The sequence below is a fragment of the Canis lupus genome, chromosome 5 (genome assembly GCF_003254725.2).
Source record: "Canis lupus dingo isolate Sandy chromosome 5, ASM325472v2, whole genome shotgun sequence".
Taxonomy (NCBI): domain Eukaryota; kingdom Metazoa; phylum Chordata; class Mammalia; order Carnivora; family Canidae; genus Canis; species Canis lupus.
The window spans coordinates 15,180,795-15,208,587 of NC_064247.1; the positions used below are offsets into that span (position 1 = coordinate 15,180,795).

At 44.4% G+C, this 27,793-nt stretch overlaps 2 protein-coding genes across 5 annotated transcripts in view; one reads left to right on the top strand and one right to left on the bottom strand.

The window, feature by feature from the left end:
* ARCN1 (archain 1) overlaps nt 1-1,483 on the bottom strand; it is a 29,842-nt gene extending 28,359 nt beyond the window's left edge. For both annotated transcript variants that reach the window (XM_049109911.1, XM_025465331.3), the window contains exon 1: nt 1,324-1,483. In XM_049109911.1, the coding sequence (XP_048965868.1) occupies nt 1,324-1,326 (3 nt within the window). In that variant the 5' untranslated portion in view covers nt 1,327-1,483. The remainder of the gene's footprint in view (nt 1-1,323) is intronic.
* IFT46 (intraflagellar transport 46) lies at nt 1,307-27,773 on the top strand. Of its 3 annotated transcripts, none has more exons than XM_025465332.3 (13): nt 1,307-1,327; nt 9,158-9,285; nt 10,001-10,097; nt 13,412-13,491; nt 18,055-18,185; nt 20,799-20,873; nt 21,015-21,108; nt 21,335-21,463; nt 22,920-23,041; nt 23,390-23,456; nt 26,367-26,427; nt 26,716-26,801; nt 27,282-27,773. In XM_025465332.3, the coding sequence occupies exons 4-13, from the start codon at nt 13,447-13,449 to the stop codon at nt 27,375-27,377; spliced, it is 906 nt and encodes a 301-aa protein (XP_025321117.1). In that variant the 5' UTR covers nt 1,307-1,327; nt 9,158-9,285; nt 10,001-10,097; nt 13,412-13,446; the 3' UTR covers nt 27,378-27,773. The 3 variants fall into 3 exon arrangements, with proteins under 3 accessions (XP_025321117.1, XP_035572702.1, XP_048965869.1); XM_035716809.2 differs by lacking the exon at nt 1,307-1,327 and adding an exon at nt 7,940-7,958; XM_049109912.1 differs by lacking the exons at nt 1,307-1,327; nt 18,055-18,185 and having other exon boundaries at nt 9,152-9,285.
* Nucleotides 27,774-27,793: the final 20 nt, after the last annotated feature.

Below are 27,793 nucleotides of genomic sequence, written 5' to 3' on the forward strand. Positions count from 1 at the left end.
TAATATGATTGGCACCAAATCATACTGTCCTATCAAGTGTGCAGGGAGATGCTTTAAATCAATTACTGGGACGCCTGGGTGGCTCAGGGCGCGATCCTGGAGTCCCCAGACCGAGTCCCACGTCGGGCTCCGTGCATGGAGTCTGCTTCTCTCTCTGCCTGTGTCTCTGCCTCTCTCTCTCTCTCTGTCTCTTTCATGAATAAATAAAATCTTTTAAAAAAATAAATCAATTATTAATCTATTAACGAGAAAAGAAAAAAGAAAAAAGAAATCCTTCGGAAGACTGAAGGGCATAAAATATACTAAGGAATACATTACTACCTCATTTTGAACCAACGAATTTCTCCTACTTCATAAATGTCCACAAATCGTAGTGATAAAGCAAGATACAGTGGAGCCGGCACTGTGTTTTGTGTGTCCCGTCCTCACACGGTCATGCTCCTTGTCTACCCGGGAGGAGAACACAAAGATCACGCATCTGAAGGCAGGTAACAGGTCGCAGGGTACAACCTCCGCTCACCCCTCCCGGGAGACTTCTGATTACCATACGCCAGCAACACATCCGACTTCACCCGAACGGTAAGTTTCTTGAACACAGAAAGCCTGTGTTCTCTACTACGCGCTCACGTTCCCCCCGACGCTCCCTACACCGCTTATGCGAACACTGACAAATGGACACACCTAAATTCTGTAGAAGTAGTGGAAGGTTTCAGAGACGCTTGGGTCCTTACAAATCAGTGTTAGAAGTTGCTCCTTCCCGTTCGATGCCTCTTTTCGAACTTCCCTCTATTGCCCCCTTCCAGATAAACAAAAGAGGTCCCGAACTCCAACGGATTTGGATTTCGAGTACCAAGGGCCCACCGAACGCCGCGGGCGAGAGGGAGCTGATCCCCGAGGAAGGGAGCCCCCCGCCCCCAAGAGAAGCCCGGCCGGTGGAGCCCGGCACCCAGGGAACTCGCTGGACACCAGCGCGGAGGGCCGAGGGCCGAGGGCCGCAGCGCGAGGGTCCAAGCCACGCCACTCCGAGGTTCTCGAACAGCAAACACCCCGGGCCCAGCGGAGGAGGGTGCCCAGCCGGGGGCGGGGGGGTGTGTGGGGGGTGGGTGCGGGCGCAGCCTGAGAGGGGCTGCAGGCAGGCGCCTCGGGCCTCCCGGAAGCTCGGGCACAGCGCGGGGAAGGCCGCGCTGCTCGCCGAGCCCCGAGGGACGCGCCCGGCTGCAGGCCCTCGGGGCGGGACTCCTCGGCCCCAGCACCAGGCCGTCCGGCAGGGGCAGCGGCGGACTGAGGCCGGACCCCGGGAATTCGGCCCGGCTCGGATCTTACCATGGTGAGGACGGTGGTGGGGCTCACCCGCGCTCTCGGCTCGGCTGGGGCTGGGGTTAGGGGAAGGGGAGCACCGGCCGCTCCGGACCTGCTGCCCCCCTGTCAGGAGCCGCTACTGCTTTGCCTCTTGCCAAGATGGCGGCCTCGAGCCACGTCTCCAACCGGAAATGGCGCGGGTCAAAGGGCGGAGGGCGGGGCGCCGTGGGGTGGGGAACGTGCGGGTACCCGGCTGCTGGGCAGGTTTTGCCGAGGAGCTCCGGGGGCTCGTCCTACAGCCGTGGAACCCCCTGTTTCTGTCGGTTCACTGATTGTCAGCACCTTCATTTCATTAGTGACCCCTCTTACAGTTTATAAAGCTCTCACTATGTTATTGAATACACAAGCTAACTGATGGGCATATGGGACTAGTATCCAGAATACATAAAGAACCCTTAGAACTCAACCATAAAAAAAAAAAAAAAAAAACACCCTAATATTAGGGTGCTGAGGTGGCCCAGTGGTTTAAGGATCTGACACCAGCTCGCTCAGGCCATAAAGATTAGCCCTGTGTGGGGCTCCCTACTGAGCAGAGAGTCTACTTTCCCTCTCCCTCTGCCCTTCCCCTCCTCGTTCTCTCTCTCTAATAAATAAATAAAATTTTAAGCTTTTTTTTTTTTTTTTAATGGGCAAAATAAGCCAGTGCTTGGCTGGCTGAGTCTATAGTGCATGTGACCCTTGATCTCAGGGTTGTGAGTACAAGACCCATGCTGGGTGTAGACATTACATAAATAAATAATAAAAATGGGCAAAATAGACGTCTCTAAAGAAGGTATACAAATGACAAATAAGCATATAAAAAGATGTTCAATATCCTTAGTTCTTTGGGAAATGCAAATCAAAACCACTTCAAAACCACTAGGATGGCTATAGGTGTTGGTGAGAATGGAGAAATTAAAACCCTCTCACAATACTGGTGGAAATGTAAAATAATGTAGATGCTTTGGGAAAAAAGTTTGGTAGGTTCTCAAAAATTAAACATACAGTCTCTTTTTTCCCCCCATATTTCTTTTTTTATTATTTTTTATTTTTTTTATTTTATTCATAGAGACACACAGAGAAAGAGAAAGAGAGAGGCAGAGACACAGGCAGAGGGAGAAGCAGGCTCCATGCAACGAGCCTGACGTGGGACTCGATCCCGGGTCTCCAGGATCACACCCCGGGCTGCAGGCGGCGCTAAACCGCTGCGCCACAGGGGCTGCCCTCCCCCCATATTTCTGAAGTATATTTTCCTGAAGAAATTATCATTTGTGGATGAAAAAATATATACCAATTAACAAACTTGAATGGTAGCATCGGGCATGTAACAAAATTAATGAGTTACAAATTAACTATTATGTACAGGTTTGATTAAACTGTAAGTTTGTATAAATTGACATAGAGTCCTTCCATTTCCAAGAACCTAGACATGCTTGAGCCTTCCTTTACTTAGTGATTATAGCAGAGGATTTTATGTAGCTATTTTTTTTATTGGAGTTCAATTTGCCAACATATAGCATATCACCCAGTGCTCATCCTGTCAAGTGCCCCACTCAGTGCCCATCACTCAGTCACCTCAACCCTCTGCCCACCTCCCTTTCCACTACCCCTTGTTTGTTTCCCAGAGTTAGGAGTCTCTCATGTTCTGTCATCCTCACTGATATTTTCACTCATTTTCTCTCCTTTCCCCTTTATTCCCTTTCACTATTTTTTATATTCCCCAAATGAATGAGACCATATAATGTTTGTCCTACTCCGATTGACTTATTTCACTCAGCATAATACCCTCCAGTTCCATCCACGTCGAAGCAAATGGTGGGTATTTGTCGTTTCTAATGGCTGAGGAATATTCCGTTGTATACATAGACCACATCTTCTTTACCTATTTATCTTTCGATGGACATCGAGGCTCCTTCCACAGTTTGGCTATTGTGGACATTGCTGCTAGAAACATTGGGGTGCAGGTATTCCGGCATTTCACTGCATCGGTATCTTTGGGGTAAATCCCCAGCAGTGCAATTGCTGGGTGGTAGGGCAGGTCTATTTTTAACTCTTTGAAGAACCTCCACACAGTTTTCCAGAGGGGCTGTACCAGTTCACATTCCTACCAACAGTGCAAGAGGGTTCCTGTTTCTCCACATCCTCTCCAACATTTGTTGTTTCCTATCTTGTTAATTATCACCATTCTCACTGGTGTGAGGTGGTATCTCATTGTGGTTTTGATTTGTATTTCCCTGATGGCCAGGGATGCGGAGCATTTTCTCATGTGCTTGTTCGCCATGTCTATGTCTTCCTCTGTGAGATTTCTTTTTTTTTTTTTTTTTAAGATTTTATTTATTAAGTCATGAGAGATACACACAGAGAGAGAAAGAGGTAGAGACACAGGCAGAGGGAGAAGCAGGCTCCATGCAGGGAGCCCGACCTGGGACTCGATCCTGAGTCTCCAGGATCACACCCCGGGGCTGCAGGCGGCGCTAAACCGCTGCGCCACCGAGGCTGCCCTGTTTGTTTGTTTTTTTTAAAGATTTTATTTATTTATTCATGAGAGACACACACATACACAGAGAGAGGCAGAGACACAAGCAGGCTCCATGCAGGGAGCCCGACCTGGGACTCAATCCTGGGTCCTCGGGATCAGGCCCTGGGTCGAAGGCGGCGCTAAATCACTGAGCCACCCGGGCTGCCCAAAAACATTAAGTGAAGGAAGCCAGTTCTGAAAGACCATATCTTATACGGAAGACTTGCTCTGAATCTGTTCATTTCATTTATATGAAATGTCCAGAGTGAGCAAATCCAGAGAGAAAGGAACTAGGGCTGCAAGTTACTGAGAGAAGGAAGGAATGAGGAGTGAGGTTTGTTTTTTGAAGTGATGAAAATGTTCTGGAATTAGAGGTGGTACTTGCACAACTTTGTGACTATACCAAAAGCTACAGATTATACACTTGAAAAGGGTGAATTTTTATGGTTTGTAAATCGTATACTTTTCTTTTTAAAGATTTTATTTATTTTTTTTAAATAAGCATTTTTTTTTATTTATTTATTCAGAGAGAGAGAGACTGAGAGGCAGAGACACAGGCAGAGGGAGAAGCGGGCTCCATGCAGGGAGCCTGACGGGACTCGATCCTGGGTCTCCAGGATTAGACCCTGGGCTGCAGGCGGCGCTAAACCGCGGCTCCACAGGGGGTGCCCTAAAGATTTTATTTTTAAATAAACATGGGGCTTGAACTCATAACCCTGAGATCAAGAGTCATACGCTCTACCAACTGAGCCACTTAAGTGCTCCTAAATTGTATTCTTCGAAAAAGTGTGCAGGAGGGGCTCGAGGGTGGCTCAATCAGTTAAGTGTATGATTCTTGATTTAGGCCCAGGTCTCAATCTCAAGTTCCTGAGTTCCAGTTCCATGCTGGATTCCACACTGGGTGTGGAGCCTACTTTTTAAAAAAATGCACAGGGCAGCCCGGGAGGCTCGGGCAGCCCGGGAGGCTCAGTGGTTTGGCGCCTGCCTTCGGCCCAGGGCGTAATTCTGGAGTCCCGGGATCGAGTCCCACGTCAGGCTGCCTGCATGGAGCCTGCTTCTCTCTCCGCCTGTGTTTCTGCCTCTCTCTGTATCTCTCATGAATAAATAAATAAAATCTTTAAAAAAAATGCACAGGAAGCAGGGCACTTATGCCCATTTTATAGATGAAGACAATGATGACAAGTTTAAGAAATTTACACAAAGTTCTAAGCCAGTATATAATGGAAATAAAACTCAAATTCAGTCTTCTGATTCTATTGGCAGTTCTCCCAAGCCAAAAGTCAGACTTTGAGTATACCTGGTTCAGCAGTTCTTCCTGACATGTTATATCATTTTATCCCATATCACTGGCTCAACTCTACAGCACTCATCCACTGTTGCAATGGATAAACAGCATTCTTTTATTGAGTGTTTATTTTGTGTCAGGTACTTTACACATTATCTTGAATCCTTTACAACAATCCAGATAAGGACACTGAGAATCAAAGAGGTTAAACACTTGCCCAAACTCAAACAGCCTGTAAATGGTAGAGCCAGGATTCAAAGCCAGCCTTTCTCATGATGACTCTGCCTCTTTTTAACTCTTGTATGTTCCTTACTGTTTACTGAACGCTTATAATGAGTCAGACATTACTCAAAATTCTTCACATAGATTATTTAATTTAATCCCCATAGGACTCTCTCCCCTAAAAGGAAAGAAGGTTAGGGGGAAGAAGAAGGAGGCCAAGAAGATAGTTGATCCCGTATTTGAGAAAAGGCCCAAGAATTCTGGCATCAGACAGGACATTCATCCCAAAATGGACCTCACCCACTTTGTCAAATGGCCCCACTACATCCGGCTGCAGCGGCAAAGGGCTATTCTCTATAAATGTCTAAAAATGCCTCCTGTGATAACTAGTTCACCCAGGCCTTGGACCACCAAACAGCTACTCAACTGCTTAAGCTGGCTCACAAATACAGACCAGACACAAAGCAAGAGAAGAATCGGATATTATTGGCCAGGGCTAAGAAGAAAGCTGTCAGCAAAGGGAATATTCCCACTAAGAGGCTGACTGTCCTTCGAGCCGGAGTTAACAGTGTCGCCACATTGGTGGAAAACAAGAAGCCTCAGCTGGTAGTGATTGCATATAATGTGGATCCCATCGAGCTGGTTGTCTTCCTGCCTGCCCTGTGTCATAAAATGGGGGTTCCCTACTAGCATTATCAAAGGGAAGGCCAGGCTGGGGTGTCTGGTCCACAGGAAAATCTGCACCACTGTTGCCTTCACATAGGTTAATTCAGAAGACAAAAGAGCTCTGGCTAAGCTGGTGGAAGCCCCCAGGACCAATTACAATGACAGATATAATGAGATTCACTGCCATTGGGAAGGGAACATCCAGGGTGTAAAGCTGGTGGCTCCCATTGCCAAGTTAGAAAAGGCAAAGGCTAGGGATCCCTGGGTGGTGCAGCGGTTTAGCGCCTGCCTTTGGCCCAGGGTGCGATCCTGGAGACCTGGGATTGAATCCCACGTTGGGCTCCTGGTGCATGGAGCCTGCTTCTCCCTCTGCCTGTGTCTCTGCCTCTCTCTTACTGTGTGCCTATCATAAATAGATAAAAAAATTAAAAAAGAAAAGGCAAACGCTAAAGAACTGGCCACCAAATCAAGCTAAGTGGATACTTTTGAATTTTCTGTACATAAAAGTAATAAAGGGGATCCCTGGGTGGCTCAGCGGTTTGGCTCCTGCCTTCAGTCCAGGGCGTGATCCTGGAGACCCCTGATCGAGTCCCGCGTCCGGCTCCCTGCGTGGAGCCTGCTTCTCCCTCTGCCTGTGTCTCTGCCTCTCTCTGTGTGTGTCTCTCATGAATAAATAAAATATTTTTTTTAAAGTAATAAAAGTTCTCTTTCAGCCAGTGTCAAAAAAAAAAAAAAAAAAAAAAAACCTCCCCACAAGAGTTCTCTGAAATAGGTACCACCAATATCTCTATTTTACAGGTGGGAAAAACAACTGTATAAAGAGGAAATCTAGGGGCACCTGAGGAGGTCAATTGGATAAGCATCTGAGTCTTCATCTCAGCGCAGGTCTTGATCTCAGGATCATGAGTTCAAGCCCCAAGTTCAGCTCTACACTAGGCGTGGAGCCTACTTAAAGCAAAACAAAAACAAAAAGAGGAAAACTATTCTATCACAGATGTCAGGGCTAGAGAGTAACAAAGCCAGGATACGAACAAAGCAAAGGCTGCTCAACTTCAGAACCTGTACCCTTAAGCACTGCCTTATAGAAGTTTACATATTTTATTATTTTTTATTAAGATTTTATTTATTCATTCATGAGAGACAGAGAGAGGCAGAGACACAGGCAGAGGGAGAAGCAGGCTGCATGCAGGGAGCCCAATGCAGCACTCCATCCCGGGTCTCCAGGATCACGCCCTGGGCTGAAGGCGGTGCCAACCCGCTGAACCATCTGGGCTGCCTGGAAGTTTACATATTTTAAAACTCTGTATGCCTAGAAGGATATATGTCAAGCTTTATAACAAATTGTTGTTATAAAAACATATTGTAAAAAAGACAATTCTTCATTTAAAAAAAAAAAGTAAAAAATCTTGCCTGGAATTATTGTCTGATTGTGGCAGCTTCCAGGAGCTTTTGGTATGGACCATGAAGCTCAGCCAAGACCAATTGATGCTGATTCTTTGGAACTATGACATTAACTGAATTACACTGCATAAGAAAAACATCCTTGCAAATGTGCTTCCTGAAGAGTGCCTAAGAGGCAGTATGTCATTATGGTTGGAAGCAGAGACTTGGGAATTTGACCTGTGTATGACCCCCATTTTGACCACTTACCAGCTGAGTGACACTAGGCAGGTAACTTTATCTAATCTGTCAATTGGCAGGAACATCTATCTCATAAGGTGGTGAAGTTAGATCATGTATTAACAAATAACATTATATAATCTAAGTGCTCCTACATTGTAAGTGCTCAACAATACATATGCATTATTATTAGCAATAACAGAGGACATAAAAACTTTAAAATGTTTTGCAGTTCCATTTTTAACCCGAAGTGTCTCAGAAGAGCTGTCTCTCATTTCCCTTTTTAAAGCCACATCCCTCTTTCCTCTGGTAAGTTTTCAGGGTCAATTTTCAATACTTTTCTTTGTTTCTCTCTGACTCCTCAACCAAGTCTATAGTTTTGAAATATTTGTTCCTTACATCTTCACTCACTCATTCCTTCATTCACCCATCCAACGAACATTTCCAAAGGGCCTAATTTTTGCAATCCACTGCTACTATAGAGAACTTAAAAATTAGGCCCTGCCTAGGCAGTTGAGTCTTGTTCAGCAAATAAAAATATAGGAAACTGGGGCGCCTGGAAGGCTCAGTCCGTTAAGCATCTGCCTTGGGCTCAGATTATGATCCCAGGATCCGGGGATAGAGACCCACATCCATAGGGCTCCCTGCTCAGTGGGGAGTGTGCGTCTCCCTCTTCCTCCTCAACCCCTCTACCCCTCCTCATGCTCTCTTTCTCGCTCTGGACTCTTTATTTTTTATTTTATTTTATTTTATTTTATTTTATTTTATTTTATTTTATTTTATTATTTTATTTATTTTTTATTTTTTCATGAGACACACACACACACACACACACACACACACAGAGAAGCAGAGACACAGGCAGAGGGAGAAGCAGGCTCTACGCAGGGAGCCCGACGTGGGACTCGATCCCGGGTCTCCGGGATCATGCCCTGGGCTGCAGGCGGCGCTAAACCGCTGAGCCACCCAGGCTGCCTGCACTCTCTCTTTCTAACAAATAAAAAAAAAAATTTAATATAGGAAACAAAATTTGAATCTCAACGAATAATTTCTCAGTATAAGCATGTCCCGTGCAATCAGCGCAGAAGGGACGGACTCTAAAGTAATACAAATTCTATAAAAGGACGTGCAAAGTGCTGTGGGCACACTCCCTCGAGTCGGCCTAAATTCTGATCGGGCTGATTTAGGAAGAATCGCCCTGTCCTGGGGGGAGAAGCGTACCACCGTACCTCCAGATTGGAAGGCTGGCTAAACCGACCGATACTCCTCAGCCGCCTTTGCCAGCCGCGGTCGCTAGGTGCCGCCACAAACACATTTACGGAAACCATAGAAAAACGGGGGACTAGACTGCCTAGAGAGGCTTCATCCAAAAGCCCCCGGATCCTCCTCGTATTCCTTTGCGGCTGGAAGAGACGCAAAGCGCGAGTGGAGAAGGTCTCACGAGACTGAAACCAAGTATCGCGATCTTTTCTTTCCTTTCTTTTTTTTTTTTTTTTTTTTTTGCCTAGCGACTGACAACAAGGCCGGTAGCTCTACGTCGAAGCCCCTCGAGTGGCCTGGCCTAATATTGGGTGAGACCCTGGCCCTAGGCTGGGGTTCTTTCTATACAGGGGAGACGGATTCAGAAGGGCTACAGGTAATTCGCCCTCTCGCTAGCAGAAATAGCACTCCCTTTCTCCCGCCAAGAGGGATCTAAGGGACTCCCTTGCCTCCAGCCCTCCCAGCTCTTCCCATCGCCTTGACAGCCGTTCCTGCTCCTCTCCCTTCACCCCACTAGCAACCACTCTGCTTCCTTCACTCCCCAGGAAGCTTCCGTGGGATCCGTCCTGCAAGACGGGGGCGGGGGGTGGAGACGGGGATGATGCTCTTGGGATTATTGGATGAGACCCAGAGACTGGAGTTTACCCTCTCTTCAGGTAAACAAGGTGACTCCGGAGACACAACATTTTCTAGAGCCTCTTCATCCTCACCGCCCCCCCCCCCGCCCCGAGGTACCCCAAGAGCCTTGGGAAAACTGACCCACCCTAAGGAGAGAGCTGCCGTCTAAGACGAATACTGCTCTGCGGTATCCACAGCTTGGGGGAGCAGCTGCCTAAGTTAACTGTCCTTTCCCTCCACGCTTCCCTCCTTCCTCAGCCAGACTGCCCACAGTTCCTAAATAAGCCCTGCCGCAGAGTGAGCTAACCCCTTGACCTGGAGCCAAGAAGCCTTAAGGGAAATTTGAATGGGTGGTGGTGGTGGTGGTGGTGGTGTGAAGGTTTCATGTAAAACTGGTGGCTGGGGTAAGGAAGAGGAACCAGCGCTGGTTTGGAATCAGCTCATATCCTGTGATCGTGTCTCCTTTCACTTAGACCAAGATTGTTGAAAACCAGACATATGATGAGCGTCTAGAGATTAACGACTCTGAAGAGGTTGCAAGTGTTCATACTCCAACCCCAAGACACAAAGGTAAGAGAGGAATAAAGAAGAAGGAAGAGAAAGGGTTCTCAAAACAAAGACCAGGATGGATCCATGATGGTCTGGTCTCCAAGAAGTTCCTATTTTATAAAGGAAATGTTGCCTGTCAGAGTCCTGTTTGGCAAACATTTGCCCATTGTTTGTGTTTTCTAATTAGTTAAGCGGGGAGAAACATAGCCCCTCAGATTCAGGATTTTCCTCCAACCTGACCAGTGTTCCCTGTCACCATTTGCTTCATGATACTGCTCTGCTCACAATCTGCCAGGGATTCGTGGTTTGTTTGTTTAAATTTACCAGAACTGTTTACTCAGTTGTTTTTTTTTTTAAGGTTTATTTATTCATGAGAGACACTGACTGAGAGGAAGAGGCAGAGGCACAGGCAGAGGGAGAAGCAGGCTCCCTACAGGGAGCCTGATGTGGGACTCGATCCTGGGTCCCGGGATCACGACCTGAGAAGGCAGGCATCCAACCGCTGAGCCCCCCCCCCCCCCCCGCCCCCCGGGCATCCCTGTTTACTCAGTTTTGAAGATGCTTCAGTAACCTGCCCTTAACTTGCATTCCCAAGCAAAATCTCAGTGGAATCTTTCTTTTTTAAAAAAATATTTTATTTATTTATTCATGAGATACACACACACACACAGAGAGAGCGCTAGAGACACAGGCAGGTGGAGAAGCAGGTTCCGTGCAGGGAGCCTGCGGTGGGACTCGATTCCGGGTCTCCAGGATCACGCCCTGGACTGAAGGCAGCGCTAAACTGCTGAGCCACCCGGGCTGCCCTCAGTGGAATCTTTTAACAGGACTTGACACCGTCATTTACTCAATAAACATTTTTTTAAAGATTTTATTTATTTATTCATGAGAGACACAGAGAGAGAGGCAGAGACAAAGGCAGAGGGAGAAACAGGCTCCCTGCAAGGAGCCCAATGTGGGATTTGATCCCAGATCCCCAGATCACGCCCTGAGCCAAAGGCAGACACTCAACCGCTAAGCCACCAGGTGTCCCACTCACTAAACATTTTTGAATGCTTACCATGTGTCAGCCTTATGCTTGGCACTAGGTATACTGTATTAAAAGAGACATTGACTCTGCTGCCCCAATGCTTGTAACCATGGGAGATTGGTGACAGATGAATAAACAGATATAATTACAAATATGGGAAGAGCATTGATGGAGGCAAAGGGTTTGATGTGATGGGGAATAATGGTGAGGTGTGGGGGCTACTTTTGATGGAGTGGTCGTGGAAGACCTGAGGAGGTGACATTTGAGACCGAAAGATAAGAAGGATCCAGACATTGAGGAGAAGTAAGCCAGGAAAAGAGAGCAGCAGTGAAATGTGAAAAAGACCTCAGGCCAGAAAGAACTTTGGTTCATTTAAGGAAATGAAAAAGACCAGCATATGGTAGGAGGGAGTGGCTTCAAAGGCAGGCAGGCCAGAGGTAGGCAGAGGTAGCCAGGAGGCCTAACAAGAGGAGCTGTAGGGGTCATGTTGCTTTTGTGCATGTCTTGGATTGAAAGGTTCAATGATGAAAGTCAGGAGCTAGTTGGGAGGACTGTTGCAGTGGTTGAGTTTAGGCAAAAGTGACTTGGGTGTGGTGAGGAAAGTAAGAATAGAGAGGAGGCAAATACAAGATAATTGCCTATGGGTAGGATTTGGCTCTTGAATTGGGAATCAAGGAGGACATCTATGGTTGCTTGTTTATTGTGGTAAATCTACCTAACATAAAATGTACCATTTTAATAATTTTTAAGTGTACAATTCAGTGGCATTAAGTGCATTCACGTTGTGGTGTAACTATCTCTACTGTTTCCAGAGCTTTTTCATCATCCTGAACAGAAACGACTCATTAAATGATAACTTCCCATTCCCCTGTCCCTGGCAGCCCCTGGTAACCTCTGTTCTACTTGTTATCTATGATTTCACCTATTCCATATTCCACAAAAGTAGAATCATACAACGTTTACTCTTTTATGTCTGGCTTCTTTCACTTAGCATAATGTTTTTGAGGTTCATCCATACCATAGCCTGTGTTCATTTTCTTTCTTTTTGTAGCTGAATTGTGTTGTATGTATAACCACATTTTAAAAAAATTTTTATTTATTTGGGATTCCCTGGGTGGCGCAGCGGTTTAGTGCCTGCCTTTGGCCCAGGGCGCGATCCTGGAGACCCCGGATCGAATCCCACGTCGGGCTCCCGGTGCATGGAGCCCACTTCTCCCTCTGCCTATGTCTCTGCCTCTCTCTCTCTTTCTCTCTCTCTCTCTCTCTCTCTCTCTCTCTGTGTGACTATCATAAAAAAAAGAGAGAGAGAGGCAGAGCACAGGCAGAGGGAGAAGCGGGCTCCATGCACCGGGAGCCCGACGTGGGATTCACGTGGGATCTATATATATATATATATAGACAAGGTTTTTATTTGAGCATGTATAGAATCTTGCCTGCAATGGGCGTTATTTGTTTTCAGTTTGGGCAATGTAGTAGGTTGAAAAATGGTGTTTAATTGGCATTGATTCGATTTAGAAATCATTGAACAGAGGGTGCCTGGGTGGCACAGTTGGGTGAGCATCTGCCTCTTGGTTTTGGCTTAAGTTGTGGTCTTGGAGTCATGAGGTCGAGCCCCAGGTCGGGCTCCACGATCAGTGCAGAGTCTGCTTAGGACTCTCTCCCTCTCTGTCTCTGCCCCCCCCCCAAATAAATAAATCTTTTTAAAAAAGCAATCATTGAACATGGTTTTCATGCCAGTTACTATCTTATATCTGATTATACTTTAATTCAGAATATTTTTATTGCTCTTATTGTCTGGACACTGATTCAGTTTTATATTTATTATTTGCCAGGAGCTGGGTCAATTCCTTTCACTTGAGTATTGTCATTTGATCCTTACAACAGTCCTGAGTGATAAATATTACTGTTTTCCTTCAGACCTGGGAATACCGAGATTCAGACTAAGTCATTTTGTCCACGTCATAGAGTTGTTCTTCAATCCCAATCTTCTATTAATCCAGCCCTCTTGTCACTTTACTAATTACTAACCTCATTTTACCAATGTGTAAACTAAGGGCAGACTTTATATGATTTATAAAACAGCAAATAATCAACTGGTATAATGTCTAACCTAATGCCTTATGCACATCAATGCTTAGTAAATATATCCTGAATTGAGTCAACAGAGCCATGACTAGAATTCAGTCTCCTTTAACTAGATGTTTATAGGCCCTGTTCCATAAATAGAACATAAAATATTATAAACTAGAAATGCTTGTCTTTAAAAACCATCTGAATGATCTAAAGGGAAAATTTTTTTTCCAAGGACTTCTTCATTCCACCCATCTTCCTAACAAGACTATGGCTGACAACAGCAGTGATGAGTATGAAGAGGAAAACAACAAGGTGTAGTACAACCCACAGCTTCTCGTGGAGTTTCTTCCTTTGAGCTGTTGGTAGTTAGTCTGAGGTAACAGTATTCAGTAGTAAACATTTCTTGAATACTCACCTCCAGGGGTTGGGTTGGGTTGGGTACCTTTGAGCTCATGTAGGAAAATCAGGAGCAAAGTCTTAAGATTTTGATTCCTTAAAAAAAAAAGAGAGAGAGAGAGAGATTTTGATTCCTTAAAAAAAAAAAAAATAAGATTTTGATTCCTTCAGGAGTAAAGCCTACTCTTAAGCTGACTTTTTTTTTTTAGGTTGGTTTGTTTGTTTATTTATTTATTTATTTATTTATTTATTTATGAGAGACACAGAGGGAGGCAGAGACATAGATAGGCAGAGGGAGAAGCAGGCTCCCCTAGGGCAGCCCGATGTGAGACTTAATCCCACAATTCTGGGATCACTGCCTGAGCCAAAGGCCGATACTTCAACCACTGAGCCACCCAGGTGCTCCTACAGCTGACTTTTTGTGAGGAATTTCATATAATACAGGCCAGTGTTTTGCAGACTTCACTGATTGTAAGAATCAAGTAGGATACTTATCTTTAACAATATATATTTCCAGTAGTTCCCACCTAAATCTACTGAATCAGAATCTTGAAGATAAAAGCCTGAGTGTTTATATTTTTAGCAAGCACTCCAAGTAATTCTTAGGATAAAGCAAGTTTGGAATTATTGGTCTAGACATCTGTTCATTGTCAACATTTGGGATACCTCCAATATTTTATGAAAGAGACTTTAATTTTGAAGTTTTAAGACCCAGATGTCATTTTGTTGTTGTTCTGTGAACCTAGAGGATTACTCTGTTTTTGTATGAAAGATGGAGAGATGCCTACAGCTCTAGGCAGGACCTTGAAGCTGTGCACGTGTTCTGCTTAACAGCCATTGTGTTCAGTCTTAGCACGTAATCCAGCAGTTACTTTTTTTAAAAAAAGATATATTTATTTGGGGGGCTGCAAAAGGAGAAGGAGAGAAGCAGACTTCCCACTCAGCAGAGGACCCCACACAGGGCTCCATCTCACGACCCTGAGATCATGACCTGAGCCTAAGAGTTAGAGGTTTAGCATACTGAGCCACCCAGGAGCCCTGATGGTTACATTTGAATTGTCTTTTAAGAACAGGAGCTTTGCAAACATATGAAGAATGATATTTGAAGTAATGCAAAAAGCTGTAGTAATGTAGATTAATTGCATAAAAAGCCTAAAAGGTCACATTTTATTTTATTTTATTTTATTTTAAGATTTTATTTATTTATTCATGACAGACACAGAGAAAGAGAGAGGCAGAGTCACAGGCAGAGGGAGGAGGAGCAGGCTCCACTCAGGGAACCCGACCTGGGACTCAATCCCAGGTCTCCAGGATCATGCCCTGGGCTGAAGGCGGCACTGAACTGCTGAGCCACCCGGGCTGCCCCGCCCCCATTAAAAAAAAAAAAAAAAGATTTTATTTATTTATTTATTTATGAGAGAAAAATATAATAAATAAAGTATTAAAAAAATAAAGTAGAGGTACCTGGATGGCCCAGTCAGTTGTGTGTCTGATTCTTGATTTTAGCTCAAGTCACGATCTCAGGGTCATGAGACTGAGCCCTACTTCTAGCTCCTGCTTAGTGGAGTTGTCTTCTCTGCCCCTTCCCCTCACTCAAGGGTGCATGCTGATGCACTCTCTCCTATTCTGTAAATAAATAAATCTTTTTTAAAAAGCAAATAAAGTAGTCCCATTTTGTGACTAGTATGCTGTTTTATTTTTTTATTATTATTTTTTTAAGATTTTATTTATTTATTCATGAGAGACACACACAGAGAGGTAGAGACATAGAGAAGCAGGTTCCATGCAGGGAGCCCGAAGTGGGACTTGATCCCAGGACTCCAGGGTCACACCCTGAGCCAAAGGCAGACGCTCAACTGCTGAGCCATCCAGGCGTCCCTAGTATGCTATTTTAACATTTTATGCACAAAGTATTTAGGCATTTGTCTGTGGCATATAAAGCCCCTCTGCCTTTAGATTAGAGATTTTGCAAAGCATAGCTTTGAAGAACCAAAGTAAAAGTGAGCAGTTTCCTAAACTGACCTTCTAATTTTGTACATTCACCCTAAATTTTTCTAGTCTCCATCATGCTGTGGCCAATGTTCAAGACTCATTTATCTAATTCAGTGTGCAACCAGAATCAGCAGAAAGGATCTATTTTTGAATGATCTTAAAATTGACCATCAGTATTCTTAAAAAGCTCCTTTCCCTAACAAGGATAGCTTTGGCAGATTTTGAATTAAGAAAGAACATTCTCTGGGCAGCCCCAGTGGGCTTTAGTGCCACCTTCAGTCCTAGGGCGTGATCCTGGAGACCCGGCATCGAGTCCCACGTCAGGCTCCCTGCATGGAGCCTGCTTCTCCCACTGCCTGTGTCTCTGCCTCTCTCTCTCTCTCTCTCTGTCTGTCATAAATAAATAAATAAAATATTTTTTTTAAATAAATAAAATCTTAAAAAAAAAAAAGAAAGAAAGAACACTTTGGGGCACTTGAGTAGCTCAGTTGGTTAAGCATCTGACCCTTGATTTTGGCTTGGGTCAGCAGGGTGTGAAATCTAAACACTCCCCCAACCCGCCTGCATTGGGGTCACACTGGGTGTGGAGCCTGCTTAAGATTCTCTCTCCCCCTCTCCCTACCCTTACCTCCTTTCTCTAAAAAAAACAAAAAACAAAAAATAAGAAACCCACACCACTATGAGATTCTTATCAATGTATACCAATAAAGCATAGTCACTAAATAAATTGCGCAACTTTGTGTCATTTGTCACACACATATTACGGATTAGTTAAAATATATCCTAATCCATGTATAATAAATCCGTTATGCTTAAAAGAACACATGACCAGAAGCATTTTTGATGTATTGTATTGTCACAATTTTTTTAATATGCCAATGGTTGCTTTACTGTAAGAGAAACGTTAAATAATTTTTAAACCTAGAACCAAACATCTCTTAACCTCAGTATAAGCCATATGGCAGGGCACCTGGGTGACTCAGTAAATTAAGTGTCTGCCTTTGCCTTTGGTCATGATCTCAGGGTCCTGGGACTGAGCCCCACATTGGGCTCCCTGTTCCACAGAAAGTCTGCTTCTTCCTCTCCCTCTGCCCCTCCTCCTGGCTTGTGCTCTCTTTTCTCAAATAAATAAATAAAATTTAAAAAATATATTTTATTTATTTATTCATGAGAGACACAGAGAGAGGCAGAGACACAGGCAGAGGGAGAAGCAGGCTCCATGCACGAAGCCTGATGTGAGACTCAGTCCCAGGACTCTGGGATCATGCCCCAAGCCAAAGGCAGACGCTCAACTGCTGACATCCAGGCATCCCATAAATAAAAATCTTAAAAAAGAAAAAGCCATATGGCATATGGAAACCAAGCTTTCAAAAACCTACTTTTATTTTTTAAGTTATTTATTTGTTTGTTTATTTTTAAGTAAGCTCTGTGCCCAACAAGGGGTTTAAATTCACAACCCTAAAAATAAATAAATGAATGAATGAATGAATGAATAAATGAATAAATAAATAAATAAATAAATAAATAAATAAATAAATAAATGGATTCACAACCCTGAGATCAAGAGTCACATGCCCTACCAACTTAGCCAGTCAGGGGCTCCTCAAAACCTACTTTTAAAGGGTGCCAATTGGTTATCCTTCAGGTCGTGAGGGCATACCATAGGCTGCAGGCCACAGAGGCAAGGACATGGACCCCATCCCAATGCCCCTGCAAGTCCCCAAACCAGACTCCACCTCGTACACTTGAGAGGAGAGGATGATACTTAAAGAACCAGAAGCTCAGAAAGGTAGATTTTAATGCCAAGAGCGGGAGAGTCTCTTATCTTTAGATATAACATGTCATTGCATTTAACTTTCGAAGAAGGGAAGGGAAGTATGAGTAGGTCAGGTTCCTACCGAGGAGAAGTGTGACTGAATGGAAGAAGACCCACAGTCTGGAACTGCTGGTCGTAATTCAGGCACAGGGTTAATTATGAACCTTCTTCAGATAGTTAGAAGCAACTTATGCTGGGCCATCTTGCAGATTAAATGCTAGATTTCCTGTGATCCTTATGAGTATGAAGATTCCTTAAATTTGTCTTCCAACTTCATGGTCCCCCATTTCCTTCCAAAATAACTCATCACAGTTACCTTCTGCTTCTTTAAAAGCCCCTAACTTTTGGAGTTGAAGCTGAATAGATAAGTTTATGCATAGTTTTGAGGGTCTCCTAAGTAACAGACAAAATAGATAATTATTAGATAAAGTTTATACAGAAGCCTCAAGGAGAAAAATAGAATATGGTTGTAGAAAGTGAGGACCCAGTTTGTAGCTAGGCAGGAGTAAATGAAAGTCCTTGGGGCCTTTCTGGGGAGCGCCACCTTCTCTTTCTGGTGAATTGGTGCCAGGCGGGAGGGTGTCTGTGGGAGCAGTAGGAGGGCTCGGGGCATGGGTACACTAAGCTGCTTTTTATGTGGTGCCTTCTCTGCCTGCCCTGCCCCATCTCAGGAGAAGAAAAAGACCTCACAGCTGACACCTCAACGAGGCTTCAGTGAAAATGATGATGATGATGACGACTCATCTGAGACAGAATCTGATGAAGATGATGATGATGAAGAGCATGGGGCCCCTCTGGAAGGGTGAGGAAAGCCCCCTAGCTGAGGATCCCCCAAGCCAGGGAGGAATACACTGGCCTGGGAAGAGATGAGTTGGGAGTGAAATTCTAGCATCTCTCTTGATCTCCCCTACTTAGTAGGATTTTCAGATGTCTCAGAAACCAACAATGAATTTTCCTCCTTTTTGGGCTGCACTGCTTCACTGAGTCCTGTGATGTCATTTGCATCATCTGAAACATTTTTGGGTTTGGGGGGTTCATGAGGATTTGCTGAGTAAATCTAAAAGATGGTCCCTGCCTTCAAGGAGCTCTCATTCTGGGAAACGGAAAATAAAATGTATGTACATCCCTAAGCAATTCTGTTTAGCAAGGAAAACATATCTGCACAGGACCATTTCTGCTTTAGGCTCAGCTCCTTTTTGGAGGGGTGGAGAATAAGGACTTCAGGAGCCCCACATGGAGGCAGATGTTCCTGGGTGATGCTTCAGTAAAAAATCTCCTTACCCAGGGGTGCCTGAGTGGCTCAGTCAGGTAAGCAAGCATCTGCCTTTAGCTCAGGTCATGATCCTGGGGTCCTGGGATCAAGAAAGCTCCCCACCACCACCACCACCACCACCACCACTGTGCTTTGTCTCTCTCAAATAAATAAAAGAAAATCTTAAAAAAATAATAATCTCCATATGCTGTTCCAGCCCTTGTGCTAGTTGAGTCATGACTCACCCCTAGAGGTTTAGATAAGTGGCTTTTAAGGCCCATCCATTTCAAATACCATTACTGGTTAAACAAAGTAATGATGTTGTAGCCAATCAGTAGAATTCCATCTGGCCATTAAAAAGTATAAGGCAGGGGATCCCTGGGTGGCTCAGCGGTTTAGCGCTTGCCTTCGGCCCAGGGCATGATCCTGGAGACCTGGGATTGAGTCCCACATCGGGCTCCCTGCGTGGAGCCTGCTTCTCCCTCTGCCTGTGTCTCTGCTTTCTCTCTCTCTCTCTCTCTCTCTCTCTCTCTCTCTCTATCTCTCATGAATAAACAAATAAATAAAATCTTAAAAAAAAAAGTATAAGGCAGCACTCCATACACTGTAAAGAACAATCTCCAAGAGAGTAAAATTTTAAAAAGATATAAAAGAATGTTTATGCTGTGCTACTATGTGTTTTAAAACAAGTATTACAGAGACTCTTGCTAAGAAACACTAGAGGCTAATAATAGAGATTACTTTGGAGGGGGGACCTGGTGGCAAGGGGCCAAGGGTGGAAGTGAGCCACAACTCCTCACTTTATACATTTTGTACTTTTCCTTTTATATCTGTATGTATCATTTATTTAAGTAGTTTAATAAAAATAAAAAGTTGGATCTTCCACCTGCAGGTAGACACTAAGTAAATGAGACAAAGGTTTCATCCCAGACTGACTTTTCATGCTTCCCAATTTGCATCATGATCATATCCTACTTTCTTTTCTTTTTTTTTAAGATTTTATTTATTTATTCACGAGAGACACACAGAGAGAGAGAGAGAGAGGCAGAGACACAGGCGGGAGAAGCAGGCTCCATGCAGGGAGCCGGATGTGGGACTCGATACCGGGTGTCCAGGATCACGCCTTGGGCTGAAGGTGGCGCTAAACTGCTGAGCCACCTAGGCTGCCCCATATCCTGCTTTCATATATTATAATCTGGGGAAATAGAAATTTCATGTTAGTAATATATTTAATTTTTAAGCTACTCTCCCCAGAAAGACTTTATTAATAACTTTCCAAGTCACTTATGTACTTTGCCAATGTTCATTACATTTTACTTAATTAATGTGTTCTACTATTTTTTTTCTGTATACATTTCCTATATCAATACAAGTGCTTTTTAATGACTATACAATATTTGGGGCTCCTAGCTGGCTCAGTGGTAGCATGTACAACTCTTAACCTCTGGGCTATGAGTTCAAGCCTCACACTGGGGATAGGGCTTACTTAAAAATTAAAAATAATAATAACTACACAGTATTCAACTAGATATGCCTAACCATCTCTCAAGTGTTAGGTATTTTGTTTCTTATTTTTCTTGGGGCAAATTATTTTCATGTCAGAAATTAAAATCTCATGTCATGTCAATTCTACCTCAATTAAAAAAAATTAAAATTTCATGCTGTACTTTTTCCTCATCCCTTTCATTCAAAAAAAGGAAACAATTTATGCTATATTCTGAATTACTTAAAAAACGTTTTGAATTTTCCTCAGCTCTTTTATTCTTTGTCAGAGGTAACTGAGCTAATTATAATCCATTTTATTTTTTTTAAACTTTTATTTATTTATGATAGTCACACAGAGAGAGAGAGAGAGAGAGAGGCAGAGACACAGGTAGAGGGAGAAGCAGGCTCCTTGCACCGGGAGCCCGAGTGGGATTCGATCCTGGGTCTCCAGGATCGCACCCTGGGCCAAAGGCAGGCGCCAAACCGCTGCGCCACCCAGGGATCCCTATAATCCATTTTAAAGTGACCTTGCAAACCACCCAGGAAAGGCAGACGTGCACGGGGCAGAAACCAGGTTCAGAGTCACAGGGTTTGGTCAAAGTGACCAGGGGGCTAAACCGGGGCTCAGCCATATCTGCTCTTCTCTGGCCACCAAGAACCATATTTTCCTTTCCCCAGGGCCTATGATCCTGCAGATTATGAACATTTGTCAGTTTCAGCTGAGATTAAGGAACTCTTCCAGTATATCAGCAGGTGAGCGCTAAGCCCTCCTCCCATGACCCCCACCCCTTTCCCACCTCTAGTCTAAAACAGGCCCATCCTAGATTTTTTTAGGCTGGACAGGAAAGTCCATTTCTCTGATTTTCTCTACCTTCCCTTGGCAATGTCTCCTAGGTACACACCTCAGTTGATTGACCTGGACCACAAGCTTAAACCTTTCATTCCTGATTTTATCCCTGCTGTTGGGGATATTGACGCATTCTTAAAGGTACAGCTGGAACATCCTAAAAATTACTTCCTAGGTGTTTCCTCAGATCCCTCTAATACTGTTAACAATTCAATGAATTTCCTTGGCTAGCTCTGGGTACCTTGATATATATTCTTCATTTCCCTGGAGTTCTTAACTTTGCTCTCCAAATTCTACACATTGCTATTTAGGTAATACTTGATTATTACCCATTTTTTACTCTTTGTTCCTTTCTCTTCTTAACCAGGTCCCACGTCCTGATGGAAAGCCTGACAACCTTGGCCTGTTGGTATTGGATGAGCCTTCTACAAAGCAGTCAGACCCTACGGTGCTCTCACTCTGGTTAACGGAGAATTCTAAGCAGCACAACATTACAGTAAGACACCAGTCTACTACGGGCCCCTGCTGGAGAGGGCCAGGAGCTGAGGCTGTGCTGCTGCCTGTGCGGTTGATTTCCTGCCTATCAAAAGGAATGGCTATGGTTTCAGGCCAGCCCTATTTTTAAAAGAGTTTCATTGAGAGATACTTACCATGAAATTTGTTCTTTCCGATTTTACAATTCTGTGATTTTTAGTGTATTCACAGAGCTGTGCAAACATCACTGCTATCTAATTTAAGAACACTTTTATTATTGTAGAAAGAAACTTCATACCCACTAGCAGTCACTCCTCATTCCCCACTGCTCCTAAACTCTGCTAAGTACTTCATTTCTTCTTTATTTTCTGTTTGAGTAGAGTTGACATACAATGTTAGGGTAGTTTCAGGTGTACAACACAGTGATTCGACAAGTTTATACACTATGCTGTGTTCACAAGTGTAGCTCCCATCTGTCACCACACAGTGCTATTACAACACCATTTTTTACTGTATTCCTTATGCCCTTTTATTCCCATGACTTACTCTTTCCATCATTGGACGCCTATATCTTTCACTCCCATTCACCCATTTTGCCCATCCTCCCACCCCCCTTTCCTCCAGCAGTCTGTTTTATGTATTTATAGATCTGATTCTGCTTTTTATTTTTTATTTTTTTTAATTTTTTAAAGATGTTTAAAATTTATTTATTCATTCATGAAAGACACAGAGGGAGAGAGAGAGAGAGGCAGGCAGAGACACAGGCAGAGGGAGAAGCAGGCTCCATGCCGGGACCCTGATGTGGGACTCGATCTCAGGTCTCCAGGATCACACCCTGGGCCAAAGGCAGGCACTAAACCGCTAAGCCAGCCCGGGATTCCCCAATTTTTTATTTTTTTGAGTAAAATCCTCCCTCCTTTTTTTATGGCTGAACCATATTCCATGGTATGGACATACCACATTGTGTTTACCCATGCTCCAGGTGTTTCCACTTTTATTAATATGCTGCTATAAACTTGTATGTATGTACAAGTTTTTGCACGGGCATATATTGTTACGTAGGAGCACGTATGTAGGAGTAGGATTGCTGGGCCCTGTGCAAACTGCTTCACATTTTGAGGAACTGCCAAACTGTTTTCCAAAGTAGATGAACCATATTACACTCCCACGAGCAAAGAATGAGAGTTCTAGTTGCTCCACATCCTCCCCAACACTTATTGTCCATCTTATTTACTCCAGCTGTGCTCGCAGTGTGACATACCATCCCACTGTGGTCAGTTCTATCCTGTTCACCTGCCCCCTTTGCATGGCTCCAGCCATATTATACCAGACCTTCCCTCTCATCTTCATTGCCTGCTGTCAGGCTTCCCCACTCAACAGCTACCTGCTGTATACAGAATAGCAGCATTTGAGCCATCCTGTTAGAATAAGGGAGGTACTTTAATGCCATCAGCCAGGGTTTCCCCTTATTTTTCTAGCAACATATGAAAGTAAAGAGCCTAGAAGATGCAGAGAAGAATCCCAAAGCCATTGACACATGGATTGAGAGCATCTCAGAGTTACACCGTTCAAAGCCCCCTGCAACCGTGCACTATACCAGGTAAGAAATACCACCCTCTTCCCCACGGTAACCCCTATTAACCTTTACCACCTGCAGACCCATTGCTTCTGAAAGGAGGGCCCACAGGCTGAGGACATACTGGATTAACCTCAGGTCCTGTGGGTCCTGGCAGCTCCTGGCTGAGACTGCAGATGTAAAGACTGATTTATCTGATATTATTGCTTAGCCATTCCCCCAGACCCTAGACCCTGGATAAGTCTGTCAGGTTGTGTTCTGAAATCTTTCTGTGGCCGACCAACCACCACCCTCCCTACTAGAATCTCCTGACCCAGGGTTGCTGATGTCATTGCTCCACGTGCTTATTTATACTTACCTCTGTCCATGCAGGCCTATGCCTGATATTGACACGCTGATGCAGGAATGGTCTCCAGAGTTTGAAGAGCTCTTGGGCAAGGTAAGCAGAGGAATAGGAGCTACAAAAGTATGGCCTTTGCTTGAGGGCCCAGTGTTGGCTCTCTTCCTGTGTCTTTTTTAGTTTTTTTTTTTTTTTAATTGATCACCTTTAAATATTTTTATTTATTTGAGAGAGAAAGAGAGAGGAAGTAGGAGCATGCAAGCAAGGGGAGGGACAGAGGGAGAGTGGGAGAAGCAGACTCCGTTGAGTACAGAGCCTGAAGCAGGGGCTCGATCCCACGACCCTGAGATCATGACCCGAACCGAAATCAAGAATCTAACACTTGGGATCCCTGGGTGGCACAGCGGTTTGGCGCCTGCCTTTGGCCCAGGGCGCGATCCTGGAGACCCGGGATCAAATCCCACGTCGGGCTCCCAGTGCATGGAGCCTGCTTCTCCCTCTGCCTGTGTCTCTGCCTCTCTCTCTCTCTCTCTGTGTGACTATCATAAAAAAAAAAAAAAAAAAAAAAAGAATCTAACACTTAACTGACTGAGCCTCCCAGGAACCCCTTAAGTTTTTCTTTTTTGAAGATTTTAAACTCCCAACATGGGGCTCACGTTTAAAACCCCAAGATCAAGAGTCATGTGCTCTACTGAGCCAGCCATGTGCCCCTCTCTTCCTATATTTTTATTATCATTCACTTTTTAACTGGAGTATAATTCACAATCAGAGACATACATAATACATTCAGCAACTGGACACCTTTGTGTAACGAACACATCAGGTCAAAACATAGAACATCACTGGCATCCTAGAAGCCCACTGTGCCCATCTCCCAACATAATCACTCTCCTGATTTCTAACAGCATAAACCACCCTTGCCTATTTTGTGTGCTGTCTAAATCTAATTGTACTCTTTTGTGTCTTCATTTCTTTTGTTTTTAAGAAACTTAAAAGTCACAGTGGGGAAAATGTGATAGTTTAGATTCAAAAATAGAGTTCTAAGTACCAATAGTTACCATTAAACAAACTTGGGACACCTGGTTGGCTCAGTGGTTGAGCGTCTGCCTTTGGCTTAGGGCATGATCCCAGGGTCCTGGGATCAAGTCCCACATCGGGCTCCCTGCATGGAGCCTGCTTCTCTCTCTGCCTCTCTCTCTCTCTCTCTCTCTCTCTCTCTCTCTCTCTCTGTGTCTTCCATGAATAAATAAAAAAATAAAATAAAAAACCCACAAAACTTAAAAGAGTGATGGACTAAAAAAAAGAAATTTAAATGTGTATTTACATATGACAAGATTACTGTTCAAGCAAAGAGCTCTTCCATATCAAGAAAAGGAAACTGAGCAAACACAGTTAATAGGTTGTTGGTCATCCTATTTAAAATCACTACACCAGCCACACCATGTTCCTTACCCTCTTTCTCTGCCTTTTCTAATACTTAACCTTCTGACATACTCTATTCCTTATGTATTTTGGGTTTTGTTTCTCCCTATTAAAATATAAGCTCCACGAAGACAGAAGTTTTTAGTACGTTTATTTAATGGAGGAATTGTTGTAAAAGAGAATTTGAAAACAATTTCTTTCCTTAGCATTTTAAAGCTGTAGATGAGGAAAAATGATTAGGGAAGTGAATAGATTGTAGTACGTTCATTTGGTGAAATATTTAAACAAAAGAATGTTATTTGACCTTATTTTCCTCTGATATGGAAAAAATATCAATTACATATTAAGTGAAAAGAGGAAGCTGCAGAACTACACACACTCTAATTTTTGTAAAGAACAGAATTGTTGACAAAGCCAATGGTTTTTAATTTTTTTTTTTATTTTTTTTTTTTTTTTTTTTTTTTTTTTTTTTTTTTAAATTTTTATTTATTTGTGATAGTCACAGAGAGAGAGAGAGAATGAGGCAGAGACACAGGCAGAGGGAGAAGCAGGCTCCATGCACCGGGAGCCCGACATGGGATTCGATCCCGGGTCTCCAGGATCACGCCCTGGGCTAAAGGCAGGCGCCAAACCACTGCGCCACCCAGGGATCCCTAATTTTTTTTTTTAATTTATTTATGTTAGTCACACAGAGAGAGAGAGGCAGAGACATAGGCAGAGGGAGAAGCAGGCTCCATGCACCAGGAGCCCGACGTGGGATTCGATCCCGGGTCTCCAGGATCGCGCCCTGGGCCAAAGGCAGGCGCCAAACCGCTGCGCCACCCAGGGATCCCCCAAAGCCAATGGTTTTTAAACTTACAGTATGACTTGTTTAGATCCAGAGCCTGTCACCTAATATGTCATGTCCATTTTTTCTGTTCCTATCGTTTCCCAGGCCCATTAGGCATTGTAACAGCGAGCACTCATAAATACTTGGCCAGAGCCTAAGGTCAGCTCCTTCTTCACAAATACACACAGAAAGATAGCTTGGCAGTGTAGTTTACTTATAATTTTTTTGTCCTTTTAGATCATCTGCTACTATGGTGGTTAATGAATGTGACCAATTCCTTTTTACTGATCCAAGAGGGGAAAAAAGCATCTTGTGTTATTTGCTGGGGCTTCCATGACAAAGGAGCACAGACTGGGTGGCTTAAACAACAGACATTTAGCTTCTCACACTTCTGGACGCTACAATTCTGAGGTCAAGCTGTCGGCAGAGTTAATTTCCTGCAGGGCCTTTGCCCTGGCCGTCTTTCCTGTGTGTGTCTGTGTCCTGACTTCCTCTTCTTACGAGGACACCAGTCATACTGGATTAGGGTCAACCTTAATGACTTCATTTCAGTGTAATTATCTCTTTTAAGACTGTGTCTCCAATACAGTAATATTCTGAGGTAGGAGACATTAGGACTTCACTATGTGAACTTGGGGGGATTCAGCCCATGACACGCCTCATGCTAGGAGCTCTCTTCCTTCAGAGAGAAAGGGATTGGGGCTGATCCCTCTGAAAGGTTAGCCACCTGACTTTGGTCTGTCCCGTGCCCCTCCTAGGTGAGCTTGCCCACAGCCGAGATTGACTGCAGCCTGGCCGAGTACATTGACATGATCTGTGGTAAGCCTTCCACCCCTTCCTTGTCCCATCTCTGGACAAATACATTGTGGGCTTTGCTCCTTTGCTCTGAGAAAGATGGCATCTTGAGTTATAGCTCTCGCTTTAAGACACTTTGCAGTTTGGTGGCACTGAAGGTGGTATTTGGGCTTTTGTGACATACACACACACACACACCCCGCCGAGTCAGAGCGGCACATCCCATCTGGGAGAGGCGTGGCTGTCCTAACCAGGAACACCCCATGATTCCCAGTTGCCTTTGGTTCTGCTCACGGGAGTTCTTGGTTTCAGCCATCCTAGACATCCCCATCTACAAGAGTCGGATTCAGTCCCTGCACCTGCTCTTCTCCCTCTACTCGGAATTCAAGAACTCCCAGGTGAGACTGGCGGAGAGGGTGCCTTCTGCTGTGGTGTGGAGCGTCTCCACTCCTCCCAGTTGGCTGTGATTTGTCCTTAGACTAGGGAGGACGTTCCTGCAAGAGTTAACCGTCTTTCACAGAATGACCCTTCCCGTCATTCACAGAACAGCAAGCAGGAGGGGTGGGGCTTTCACAGGAAGGGGAGCAGAAGAGCTGTGGGCCTTGGGGGTGGCCAGGCCTGGGAGGGTCTGCGAGGGACACTCATTCTTATGGGAGAACCATGTGGCTCAGTGAATGGAAGCAGGGCAGAAGGAAAAAAGGGGTTCATCTTGGGCAGATTCCTAGCTGTTTTTTAAAAAGAAAACACCAAGGAATTGTTCTGAAAGTAGAATGGGGAAAAAATTGGGAGTTTCACAAGTTGTAAAGAGGTTAGTTGTTGCTCAGCTATAGCAGCCAGCACACCAAATACGCCATGTACCCTCTCCTCTTCCCTCACAGCATTTTAAAGCTCTAGCTGAAGGCAAGAAAGGATTCACCCCTCCATCCAACCCCTCTTCCCAAGCTGGAGATGCAGAGACATTAACCCTCAACTGAGACACCCCCAGGTCTCCCCGTTCTGAATCTGAGCTGGCTCCTGTCCCCCAACTGAGGAGAGACAGCCACCAGCTACACGGCGGCCACACGGCGGCCATGCCGCACCACAGCCTGTTGCGGGGACGCCGATGTCCTGCTGCCCTCTGCCTCTCTGTGTGCCTTCCGTGAATGGCTTCTGCTCATCTCGGGTTTTCTTGCCACGGGAATTATGTATCTATGCTGCTGTGGGGACTTGAGTTATAAAATAGAAGGATTGGATGTGTGGGGTTCCAGGGTGCTCAGGCTGGGAGGAAGGCTTAAAAGATGTTCTCTTTGAGATAGCGATGCAATTCTTTTCTTTCATTCCTAAAATTAGTTGGCAAAGATTTTCCAAATAAAATGCTCTATCTTTCCGTTGTCCTGCTGTTCCATAATTT